At 38.5% G+C, this 12,768-nt stretch overlaps 1 protein-coding gene across 6 annotated transcripts in view; it reads left to right on the top strand.

The window, feature by feature from the left end:
* Positions 1-11,239, top strand: part of LOC149256766 (uncharacterized) — a 110,135-nt gene extending 98,896 nt beyond the window's left edge. The window contains exons 2-3 of one of the 6 annotated variants that reach the window (XM_089460863.1): positions 10,566-10,679; positions 10,792-11,239. In XM_089460863.1, coding sequence (XP_089316989.1) covers positions 10,566-10,679; positions 10,792-10,883 — 206 coding nt within the window. In that variant the 3' untranslated portion in view covers positions 10,884-11,239. Of the gene's footprint in view, positions 1-10,565; positions 10,680-10,771 lie in introns of all 6 variants that reach the window. The other 5 variants (XM_089460861.1, XM_089460865.1, XM_089460860.1 and 2 more) reach the window with 5 other exon arrangements.
* Positions 11,240-12,768: the final 1,529 nt, after the last annotated feature.

Below are 12,768 nucleotides of genomic sequence, written 5' to 3'. Positions count from 1 at the left end.
CCTAATGCCCCTGAAACCTGTGGTGTGGCCCCTCGCTGAGGAGTCTACTGCTCTACCTGATCAACCTCCCGAGACCTCCTAAAATCCCTCATCTCCTCAAATGTCACATCCCTCCTTAGGACTATCTTCCTCTATGCATGAAGATATATACAATAGGCTCTGCTGGTCTCACTGTAGCCCACTAGGATACCCCTCTCTGCAGTGGGTTCCAACTTCGTCCTCTTCTCCTCGGGGATGTGTGAATATGTAAGGCACCCAAATATCTTGATGTGCCCAACTTCCGACTTCTTGCCGGTATACACCTCCTCATGAGTCTTGCTCCCCAAGACTCCGTGTGGGCTCCTGTTCTGCAAATAAACAACAATGTTACATGCCTCGACCCACAAGAAGAAAGGTAAACTCTAATCATGTAACATAGCTCTAGCTGCACCCACAATGGTCCTGTTCTTCCTCTCTGCCACCCCATTTTGCTGAGGGTTGTAAGGCACAATGGGCTCCCTCTTGATGCCAACACTCCCACAAAAATCCCTCATCTCCGCAAAAGTGTACTCACCCCCATTGTCTGATCTCAACACCTTGATTTGCCTCCCTGTCTGGTTCTCCACAAGAGCCTTAAACTCTTGGAATCGCCAGACCTCATCCTTAGTCTTCAGGAAATAAAGTCAGGTCCTCTTGTAGTGGTCATCAATGAATGTCACATACTCATATCCACTCAATGAAACATGGGACATAGGACCACATACATAAGAATGAATCAAATCAGGGATACCTACAACTCTGCTGTCACTGCTCTGGAAAGGTGTCTTGGTGTACTTTCCCAAAGCCCAACCCCTGCACACATCATGATGCTCTGTGTTGAAGTCAGACAACCTTGTAACCATCTCCCTCAACATCTTGAAAGCTGTTATGTACCTAGGGGGGATAATATGGGGTACCAAGGGAGGTACCCAAGGTAATAATGGGATGGGCCATAGTAATAAATAAGGTGGTTAACCCATGTCATGTAAGGGACCACAAGTAGTTAATAATAATGTAATGGGCCCATGGTATTAGTTGATGGTATGAGGGAACCATGGTAATGACCCATGGTATTGTATGTATGAGGCCTATATAGAGGCTAGAGACTCCACATGGAGGGATAGGAAGATGAAGAGAAGTATTCTTGTATGAACAGGCATATGGCTTGTGGAGTGTTCTCCTTCCTTAAGGAGTGAATGTATGGTGTTTCCCTACCTTAAGGGTTTTGATCAATAAAGTATCATTTCATATTATTTCTGGGTTTATTTGCATTATATCATATTTTCATATCAGATCTATAATGTTTCTGGGTTAGATCCACAACAAGTGGTATCAGAGCTCTTTCTTGGGCAAACCGTGGAGAATTTTTTTTTATTTTATTTTTTGCAGAGATTTTTGGGTGGCGAAATTGCAGATCAGATCTGTACGTTTTGGTGCTAGATCTACAGAATCTAATTACAGATCTGTATTCCTTGTGAAAAAATACCCAAATAAAATAAAAAAAAAATCAGTTGAATCGGAGTCCGGATGAAGGAGATATCGCTGATTTAAAAATCAGTGGGGTTGCAAACAATTTTGAGGGCAGCGAGTTTGCGGCGCAGATCTAGACGTCCTGGTACAAGTTCAGTAAAATATAATTGCAGATCTGTATTCTTTGGGAAAAAACACCCGATTTCAAAAAAAAAATCGATCGAATCGGAGTTCGGATGAGGGAGATATCGCTGATTTAAAATCAGCTCTTTTTGCAGACATTTTGGGTGACGACGGGAGAGTAGCAGAGCAGATCTGGAATTCTAGTGTCTGGATCAGGATTTTTATCACATGGGCAGATGCAGAATGATTGTTCCATTTCCAAAAACAGGTTATAATAGAGATTCTGAGCAATATTGACGAAACTGTGACATTTTCAAATTTTCGCCAAGTAATTGAATTTTTTTCCAAACCATTCATGGCTTCTAGCAAGGAGACGCTATATTTTGCAGGGAAAGATGATGGTCCTACTATTGAAGAATACATAAAATACAAAAAGTCAGCATGGCCAAAACATTGGAGGGATTTTGTGTGGTTTGGTTTCAAAGATGAGGCTTACAAATGGTATTTCTCACTTGATCACAAACAGTTGACCAAACTCTCAGATGCAGAATTTGAAAAAGTCCTTTTAGACAAATGGTCTCATGCTAGAAAAAAGGAGAATGAGCCACGTAAGGGGTTATCTTCTACTGGTGTCTCTTTATTGCAGGTGCATGGATTGATTCAGAAAGAGAAGATCATTGTTTCTATCAATCCTAGTTGTAAACATAATTTTATCAGTGTTAATTTGGCAAAAAAATTGCAAGTCCCAACAAAACAAATTGAACATACACGGGTTGATAATGAGGATGTTCAAGTGTACAAGGATTTGAAGATTTCTATGGATAAATATGTGTTGCATGGTGATTTTTATGCTTCAGAAATGGATAATATGGATGTTGTTTTGGGATATCCTTGGATGGAATCCATGGGTACTATCAATATTAATGTGCAGAAGAAATTCCTCAAGCTATGGTATAAAAAGAAGAAAATTACATTACAGGATATTTCCATCCATAAACAGGTAGAGCACATGGAGGCTGAAGCAGAAGATGTTCAAGGGACTGACATATCAGATGATGAGCCTTTGATGATCGACAATCAAACACAAACAGAGGCTGCAGAAGAAAAGGTTACAGGTGATGATACATGAGAGGAGGGCTCAGTGGTTGAAGTCATATTGAAAAAGAAGACACCACAACAGGCACCACAGCAGGGTGAAGTCAAGCAAAAGCCATCGTGGGTTAAAACTTCAACATATCATCACCCACATCACCCCGCAAGACAACCATCATGGAAACCAAGTAGTCACATGATGGATAGAAAGGAGAGACGATCCACCTACTACACATCAACACAGAAGAGCTGCCACGGTCAACTTCCATCTCAAGCGAGCGAGGCACCAGCGAGATCGAGGGTTCACCTTTCTCTTGGATGGCTAGATGCACGTGCATGGTATCAGTGGACTACTCTTTTGAGTAGATCTTATTATTTGTGTTCTTCCCATGTTTCAGGGACGAAACATGCTTAGGGGGGTGGAATGTTATGTACCTAGGGGGGATAATATGGGGTACCAAGGGAGGTACCCAAGGTAATAATGTAATAATGGGATGGGCCATAGTAATAAATAAGGTGGTTAGCCCATGTCATGTAAGGGACCACAAGTAGTTAATAATAATGTAATGGGCCCATGGTATTAGTTGATGGTATGAGGGAACCATGGTAATGACCCATGGTATTGTATGTATGAGGCCTATATAGAGGCTAGAGACTCCACATGGAGGGATAGGAAGATGAAGAGAAGTATTCTTATATGAACAGGCATATGGCTTGTGGAGTGTGCTCCTTCCTTAAGGAGTGAATGTATGGTGTTTCCCTACCTTAAGGGTTTTGATCAATAAAGTATCATTTCATATTATTTCTGGGTTTATTTGCATTATATCATATTTTCATATCAGATCTATAATGTTTCTGGGTTAGATCCACAACAAAAGCTCCATGGTGCAAGTGGGCCATACTCCTCTTCCACAACTCACATAAATCACTGCTACTGGTGTGCGCTACCACAACTCTAAGAGGCTGAAATATAACTCTATATAGTCTCCCATTACGAGCTCCAATCACACGAGCGGACTCAATACTGGATCCTCTAGGATATATTGACACTTGTCCCTTTTGGAACAGTACCTCATACTCCTCGTCCTCCAAGCGAGAGATTGATATCAAACTCTTCTTCAACCCTGGAACATAAAGAACATCTTTCACCTTCAGAGGATGTGATGACTCCCTTTGAAATGAAACTGCCCCCATACTTGCCGTTGTGGCTTTGGTGTTGTCGCCAAGCACAGCTTCCAAGTCAATATCATTCTCTAAAAGGCTCGTGAAGTGCTCTCTAACTCCGGTCATATGGCAGGATGCTCCATTGCCTATGAACTATGCACAGGAAGATGTGACATGAGTGGCTAAACTCACCACCAAAGCACACTCTGAATCAAACATAGCCCCAAAATCATCCACATCTGCTAAAACAACAACTCCCTGTTTCTTCTTACCCTTTTTGTTGGGACACAGAACAACATAGTGACCATCTTCCCACAAGCAAAGCATTTCACTTTGCTCATGTCCTTCTCCTTAGCCTTCTGCTTCCCTTATCCTGCTTTGCTCCACTAGAGGATCCCTTGATCTTCTTGCCCTTTGGTGCAAGAGAAACATTCTCCTCTTCACCTCCCCCACTACTTTTGCTGCCACCTCTCACACTCCTCCCGATCTCCTCTTGGATGAAATCGTCCCACATCCTCCTCCAACCATGAAAGTGCTCTCTGGCCACCAACCCATGGATAATGCCATCCCACTTCTCGGTGAATCCATCTAAGGCAATCATGACCAATTGCTCCTCTGGAACAACCTCGCTAACGACAGCTAACTCATCCTTCACTTGTGAGACTCTAGTGGAGAAAGATGTCACACTGACAAAGTTTCAAAGGTATGGTTCACTGTTTGAAGACTTTAGTAGCTTGCTGCCCTCTTTATCAGCTCACTGAAAATGAAGATTTAAGCTTCAAGTTGGCTCAATTTCGCTTTGATACCATCTAGAAAAACTATGATCTGCACCCTTAACCCAGTTTGCAAGTTTGCATGTGTTGTTTAGGCCCAACCCACATGTTTTGTCACGCTGATATAAATTTCAGTATGTATTAATTGTAAACATTCAAAGAGCACTTCTACAATTTTTCACTTTCCTATCAGGTGAAAATTAACATATAATTTTTGCAAGCATTTACACGTGAGACACTAGTTTTTGGTCAAGATGATCCCGGAAAAACTCCACAGCCTCTTGGGGAAAACCGGTCTTCAAGGAGGATTCTATTGCTTGGGACACTAGTTTTTGGTCAAGGTGATCCTGGAAAAACCCCACAGCCTCTTGGGGAAAACCGTTTTTCAAAGAAAGATTTTATTGCTTGAGAAAATTAGTCTAAGTACATAAAATAATCACAGTACTTATCTCCCTTAGCAGCTCAAGCATTAAATGCAAATCTGGAAATTTGTGCCCACTAATATTTATAAGATTTTCACAAAAATTTTGTCCAGAAATTTTCTGCTCTCGATCACAGCTCAGCTCCTCGATTTCTGTGCCCATAATTCTGCCTCGATTTCTGTGCCAATTCTGTCTCTAATTCTGCACTGATGGGTGATTGCAGCACCTCAAAATTCATGCCAGGCAATAGCTGGAACCCTCCTCGAAAATCACGCTGCCTGTAGCAGCAATCCTGAAAATTCTGCCTCTAATTTTGGGCCAGGACAGCGTATCAACCTCCCTTGAATTTCATGCTCAGGTACCTTGAAATTTGTGCTACAATTTGGATGTTGTGTTCCTCGATTTTCATGCCTCTCTCTCTCTCTCTCCGCCCTAGAAATCTGAGTCGCTTTTCCTTGATTTTTGTGCTGCCTCCTTCCCCTCGAAATTTGTGCCCTCTCACCTCTCCCCTCCTTGGAATTCGAGCCTTCCTCTTGCTGCAAATTCTTCTTGAAGTTTTTTTTTCTCCTCTTCTCCTCATGCTCTCTCAAGTGTGAAGTGAAGAATGAGCCTCCCTTTTCTGATTTTGTCTCTTAGAAAAGATTGAATCTGTAAACCTAGGATTCAATGTATGAGATTTAATCTCCAAATTTCAAGGTGTGGTTGAGATTAACTCTCTCAATTGACCCCCCCTCACACATTGGCCCCATTACTTAAATGTCTCTTAGTACCTATTTCAAGTTGTGTACCTTTTTTTACTTCTTTCATAAAGCGATTTTTCACCTCACATTAATATTTAAAAAGTACATTATGTACTTCACACATAAAGTCACTTTATAAAGTACAAGTGACTTTAATATTAGAAAAAATACATGGTACAATACTTTCAAGTACTTTTTCCACCCATGACATTAATTTAACTCATAAATGTCATCAAGATAAAAGTTATTAATGTGTCTACTAGGTTAAAAGGGATAAATGCCTAGTAATACCTCTCCTTGTTACTATTTCCAACACATTGGTGTTTTTGACATAGGGGACCCTTCCTGAAATATAAAGAAATATAAATTGAATATATGAAAACTAAAACATAATTCATTGAAATCTTATACATAACAATGTGGCAATATCATTCATCATTACATGTAACCAAAGTTATTAGATTCAATGTATATCCAAACCATTAGGCACTGAATATGCGAGTTTGCTCATGTGTATAGCATATAAGTACTAATATAGCAAAATAGAACTAAGTGCGAATCATGATAAATATCTGAAATGAAATACATAGGCATTGAGGTTCAAAATGGCCTCTGTAATTGAATAGAACTTTGTACTACAATGCATGACTACATATCATCAATTTCATTTCTTATATTGGGTCCTCATCATTAGTATCACCCATTGCCTCCCTGTTTAGCCTTTGCCTCTACCTTGATCTTCTAGAGATGTCAATCAACACACTTCATTTTGGATAAAACTGTTTGTTACCACATGGCACCTGTAATGTCCCTATCCCCATAGGAAGCTTATGATGGAGTCCGCTAGCCTAAAGTGGTTCCCATAGGCTAAAGCAGTGAAATAATTAATAAGGGGACTTAAATTTGCCTAAGGAGACTTTATTAAAGAAGGAGAAAGGATGGAATTTCCTAAGCAAGTTGGATGTCACTTTAACTTAATAGAGTGGAGTATTATAAAGTAACTTTATAAAAGAGAATTCAATAAAAAGAAAACAAAATTAATAAAGAGAAAAAAATGGAAGGTGAAGATGAAAAGACAAGAGGGAAGGCGAAGATGAAAAGACAGTCCTAAACTCATTAAAGAAGGGAATTGAGGAGACTCTAAATCATTCGTGCATTTGGACATTGTGTGAGTTTGAAGAGAGAACTCTTGGAGATAGTTGGAAGAGGAAGCTGAGGGCTTTGGAGCCCTAGCTGCTATAGCAGACTTCGGTGTTGCGACGACACCCCCTAGTCCGAGAGTGAAATAACTCAGATTTCACGGTAGAGCTTCAATGGAGAACAAATTTCCTGAGAAATGTCGAGGTTGAGAGAACCATGGAGAACCACAGCTTCAAGCTCATCTGAACGAGTCGATTTTGTACCCAGACTTCATACTGCTAAAGAATACGATTTTTTGGGTCATTTGAGGAGCCGAGGCACCACTGTATGCTGAAGTGTTTTTGGGACGAGTTTATGCCACAAACTCTGGTCCAAACGTTGATAAGGGAGGACAGATTGTCTGCTCAAATAAGGGGCCAAGTATTTTACTCTCATCCTGGTCAAATCCACATCCAAAGAGACCACAATTTTTGGACTGTAAGAAGACTGCATTTTGTACACAGAGCTGGGTAAACGCAGTACACCAAGGGACATGTTTGCTGGGCTGATTCGAACCAGAGCCAGAGATTATCCCTACTGTGCGTGTATCAGTCCCCATTGCTTATTTTCTGAGCTGCATTGGAGTTAATGATAGCTGATATGGCCGCTGTTAGAAGAAAGTAGGTGCTGAAGCTTCCAGAGGAGAGTTCCGTAGCTTGTCTTGGTCACTGAGATTTCAAGAAATAATTTCTGGGTTTGTTCTTGGTCGTTGGGAGCTGAAGTCCTCCACCAAATAACCCATTGTATTCAGTTCTGCTTGCTGGAGTAATTATCAGGTTCTACTGTTCCTATTTGCTATCTGTATATTCAAATTTCAAGGAAGAAGAGACTGCTTGTGTGATAATACAATTTACATATTGTTATATATCAACTGTGTGTTAAATTCTGGGTCTGATATAAAGGTTTTTGAAGTCTGTTTTAGTGCTTGAGCACTGTATAATTTGTTCTGGAAAAACAAAATTAAAAGATACACCTACAGCAGTTTGCGTGTGACATGTTTGACAAAATTTCTAGCTGAAATATTCACTGAAAGAACTCAGAAATTTGCGGTAAATTGGGTAGTTTCCTTGTTTGGAATCTTACAGCACCCTTGGATTGAATTCCTCTGCACTTACTGAGGAAGAGGTTACTAGCCAATGGAGGTTTCCATATTGGTCACTATGTTCATTTCATATAGTATGAGTGGGAGTAATGTGAATCTAGCAACAATGAAAATGAAATTAGGAAATGGGAAAAATGGGGTTTGGTGTAATCATTGAAAGGGAGTTCAGTGCCTTATTTATTTGGGCCATGGAGTCATTTAAGCAACTTCAAAGGGTGTTCTAAAGGGATTAAGATTCAGCAGGCAATCAAGCGATGTGCACAACTATTACCCTCAACATCAAGGGTGTTCTAAGGATGGTTAGGGACTATAAGCAGCCAATGTGAGGGAGTGTGTCTATGTAGATCCACAACTCAAATCAACAATGAAGGTGGCCCCTACCAAAGATATCTATGAATATGCCTAATCAGAACTTGCAGAAAAATACTCCCCATGCTGCCACAAATATGCAAAGTCCTTTATCACTCAAGCCGACATGAGGGGTAATGCTGCCTAACCAAGCATGAAATTATGTTAGAAAAAGCTTGAGATGCCCAATCAGTCATTTTGGCTTGAGTGAAGGGTACATTTTTGTTAAAATCATGACAGGGGAGTTCAACAATCAACATCAACAACATCAGGGTACATGAAAGGCATGGTGCTCTTGATTAAATGCCAATCGTATACCTTCTTACATGATAGAATTCAATGGAAATGCTGCAATCCTGAAATCCTGAAAACTGTGAAGTCAGCTGAATTAGGAATGGAATATGAATTTCTACTTTTTCAAACATCTTGGAACAATTAATGATATGTTAAAACTTTTAGAAGTTGATATTCTCCTCTATCCTTCATTTGCTATCTTCTTACTTTAAGAAAATTAATATTACTAGTAATTACAAAAAACAGTGAGGGGTGTTCAAACCAGCAGACTTTTGTAAAAAGTGTTAGGCTGCAAACCACAGATAAAAGAATAGGTGTGAATGCTTTTTCATTAATATGATACACATTTAAATACAATGTTCTGACTGCGTTGGGTTCATCTTCCAAAGTCTTTTAGACTTCTTGTGATGCTTCTTATTCCACACCATAACCCTTATGGATTAGGTGTCTAACAAAAAGGTAGCATGGGATCTCCTTTTATGAAGGGGATGTTCCCTGTTGCATTTTCTTGCATCCCCCAAAAAGAGGATGTGGGGGAACCCCCTTTGGAGTATCCACGTCTTTGGAGCGTGTCCGGTACCCTTGGGGTACACGTCTCTGTGTAACACTGCATATTTTGCAGGGCCCTTGTTTTTAACCTTGGGTTTTACATATGAGACTGATGAAGAGGAATTTGGAAGTGCTGATAACAAGAAAGTTTTTGACTGTTTGAAACTTTTAAAATAGCAATATCAATAAGGTGAGAAGAGAATGATTCTTCTAGTTGCAAATATGGAAGAAGTCTCTGAAAAGTGCCCAACTTGTCTGTACAAGGATGTAGGGTGGTGGCCGTTATATACTGTAGGCTGGAGTTTAGAATGTGATGACATTGACATTGTTTGGTTCTTATAATGGGGCATTAAAAACCATACATCTAAGTGAAGTTCTTTTAATGCGACTTGAAACATATATGGGCAGAATTTCTGAGATGTCTCTTACTATTGATGAGCTCTTAGGAATATTCTTAATCAGTTAGAAAATTCAGTAATGTATATTTAAGGATTAGGGTGCCAACCACTAGTTCTCTCACCCATTCCATTGTTATTAGTAGAAAAGGCGAGAATTTACTGAATATGATTGAATTTATGTTTAACAGAATTCCTGACTGATTTCCTTATAATCTTTAGGGAAGATGAGTCTGCTTATCATGATTTATCTACCAGTCAGAAGTGGATCTGATTTTATTTTGTCTTGACATCTTGTTTAATTTTAATAAAGAATGTATCAATTGGTACAATATAACACTTAAAAGGGAAGAATTTAGTCAACATATCTGGAATTTTTATCAATAAAATTCTGGAAATGACTCGTTGTCTTGATTTATCTACCATTATGGCACAGACCATTTATTTTGTTTATGATCAATTGCATCAGCCGGTGCAATACGATGTTTTTGAGAACGTATCAGTTATGGTCTGGACAGATGCGTATTTTATGTCAGTACACTTTCCACTGGGGCATATTAGGGGAGGTTCAGTTGTCTGTCAACCAATCAATCTGCAGCTTAGTTTATGCCGTTGTAGTGGAAAATAGCCAGTTAGCCATAGTTTTCCAAACAAAATGATTAAGGACGGGCATATTGACAAAAACAATGGTGAGGTGGAACTCAAAACCTATCCAACGTTGACTTGTTTGAGAGGACTTAGAATGTTCAACGGGGATAGAAGTGGGTCGAATAAGCATTGATTTAGAAATAGATGCCTTGAAAAACTTAGTTTTTCAAGACAATCCTGACGCTTTTTTATTAAATGATTTCAAAGCTATTACTTTGATAACTGAAAAACTTTTCTTCTGCCTGCAGGCATACTGGCTTGTTTAGATGGGTATATGAATATAGCAATGGAGCAGACAGAAGAATATGTCAATGGCCAACTAAAGAACAAGTACGGCGATGCTTTTATTAGAGGAAATAACGGTAATATGCCATCTTTTGATACCTTTTTTCTTGGTTCATGAACTTCATAGACGTTTTCTGAGTTCTCATACCCCATATGTTGTTTCTTAAAGCCCATCTGGTATTTTCTCAGATTCTTTGGACAGTTGCTCTCTTAATTTGTTATGTTTGTCGGCAGTTCTATACATTAGTACTTCCAAACGGACCCTTGGAGAAGGAGCATAGCTTTGGGGACTTGCATAAAAATTTTGAAACCTCTTTTAAAAGTAACATCTGAAGAACAAGATTCTCGATACATATGTACCTACTATGATAAGTTTGTGTAACCTGGGACTGTTTGTAACTTTGTACATCCCTCCAAGTCTTGTTTTAGATTTTGGGTGGCAATCTGGCAACAGCACCGCTTGATGCATCTCACTCGAACTTCCAAATAAATAAATATATTTAGTGTGGACCCAAAACACAAAATCAAACTTTAGATCGATCCCACCATTACCTTATAGCTCATATCTCTAATACAAAACATCCTCATATCACATACAAATATTTACATAAAGCATTACACGAGGTTTTTACGTACAGGTGTATCCTCAACTTCTATTATGCAGTGTCCCATTGACTCCAACTTGGAGGTACGCATTCAAATCCAAATTTAAATGCACATTGTGTTTCTACTGTGCGCTTGAACCATCACGATTTTGTGATTATACATAGATCCAGACAAAATACAAATTATAAAATTTGATTACACAATTTTCTCGATTTTGTGATTATACATAGATCCAGACAATACAAATTATAAAATTTGATTACACAATTTTCTCAGTAATTGTTGATCAATCACAACATTGCATCTCAATGACACGGTGACCCCAGTGTAAATTTCTGGGTGAAATAGAATCTAAGGAAACGTTCAGCATAAATATTTTCAATAATTAGAAATTGAGATGAATATCAAATAAAAAGTCTATTTCATCTTATGAATTAGAGAGGAAAATGAATTATTAGAATTAAATAATTTCGTGTTTAAATTTTCATTTATAAACAGCTTGACTTTAATTTATAATATAAATTTTCATTTATAAATAGCTTGATTTTTTATGCATTGGATAGTTAAATTTGCGCAAATCTCATCAAGAGAATTAAATCTCTGTAAATTAGTTTCTTGATTTGGGTTGCATTTAGCTAATCAAATTGTTGAATTATTTTAAAAAATATTGTAAAGAAAATTAAAAATGATTTCAAAATTGTTTTTGTAAAACGTTCAAGCTTACAAAGCCTCACACAATCTTGCCCCTGGACTCAGCGTAGCATCATCATTTCTAGCGAGAAGCAGCCATTGTTGTAATGTCGCGAAGCAACTGCCTAACATGAGTACTGTATTTCTTCGCTGTATCACTTTGAAGAAAATCTGTAAAAACATCAATCTCTTTTTGTGTCAGCTTTCTACGACCGCTTTTCAGAAGTTCCACCGTAATTTAATAATTAAACCGAATCGAACGTGAGATGGTTTGAATTTGACTATATCCACCATTCCAACAATATCTTTCTTTGACTCTGTCCAATTGTTGAAGCCTTTTTTTCTGAGATGGTTTGAATTTGACTATATCCACCATTCCAACAATATTTTTCTTTGATTATGTCCAATTGTTGAAGCCTTTTTTCCTGGTTTCCATACCTATAAACTTCAGATTCTTCTACCTTCACTAAGGCTTCTTTTTGTTTGTGCTTGCCTAGTTGATCTCTCCCTTCACTTAGTGTTCCTTTTGTGTGTTTTCTTAGTTGATCTCCCTTAGTTTGTATATTTGTTAGTTATGGGCATGCTATCTAATTTATGATGTGTTTTTGGTATAAATGTTTATGACTTTTGAGTTACATCTTGTTTTTATATGGTGGTTATATCCCCACAAGTAATTAGATGATGGTATTTTCAAGTAGATGTTTAATGTTTGGTGGGGTTTTCTAGTGACATGCCCATAATGATGAGGTATTATTTTTGTTACTAGGAGGGGTGTTTTACATGTTCCTCTTATGTTAGATGTGGTGGGATATACTTGATGATTGGATGGGTTATCATTTTTACCACCTCCTTCTCCTATGACCTTGATGT

This window comes from Pinus tabuliformis, chromosome 7 (genome assembly GCF_031772625.1).
Source record: "Pinus tabuliformis cultivar Carrire ecotype Pingquan chromosome 7, CPIR1, whole genome shotgun sequence".
NCBI lineage: Eukaryota > Viridiplantae > Streptophyta > Pinopsida > Pinales > Pinaceae > Pinus > Pinus tabuliformis.
This window is presented reverse-complemented; position numbering and strand designations above follow the sequence as displayed.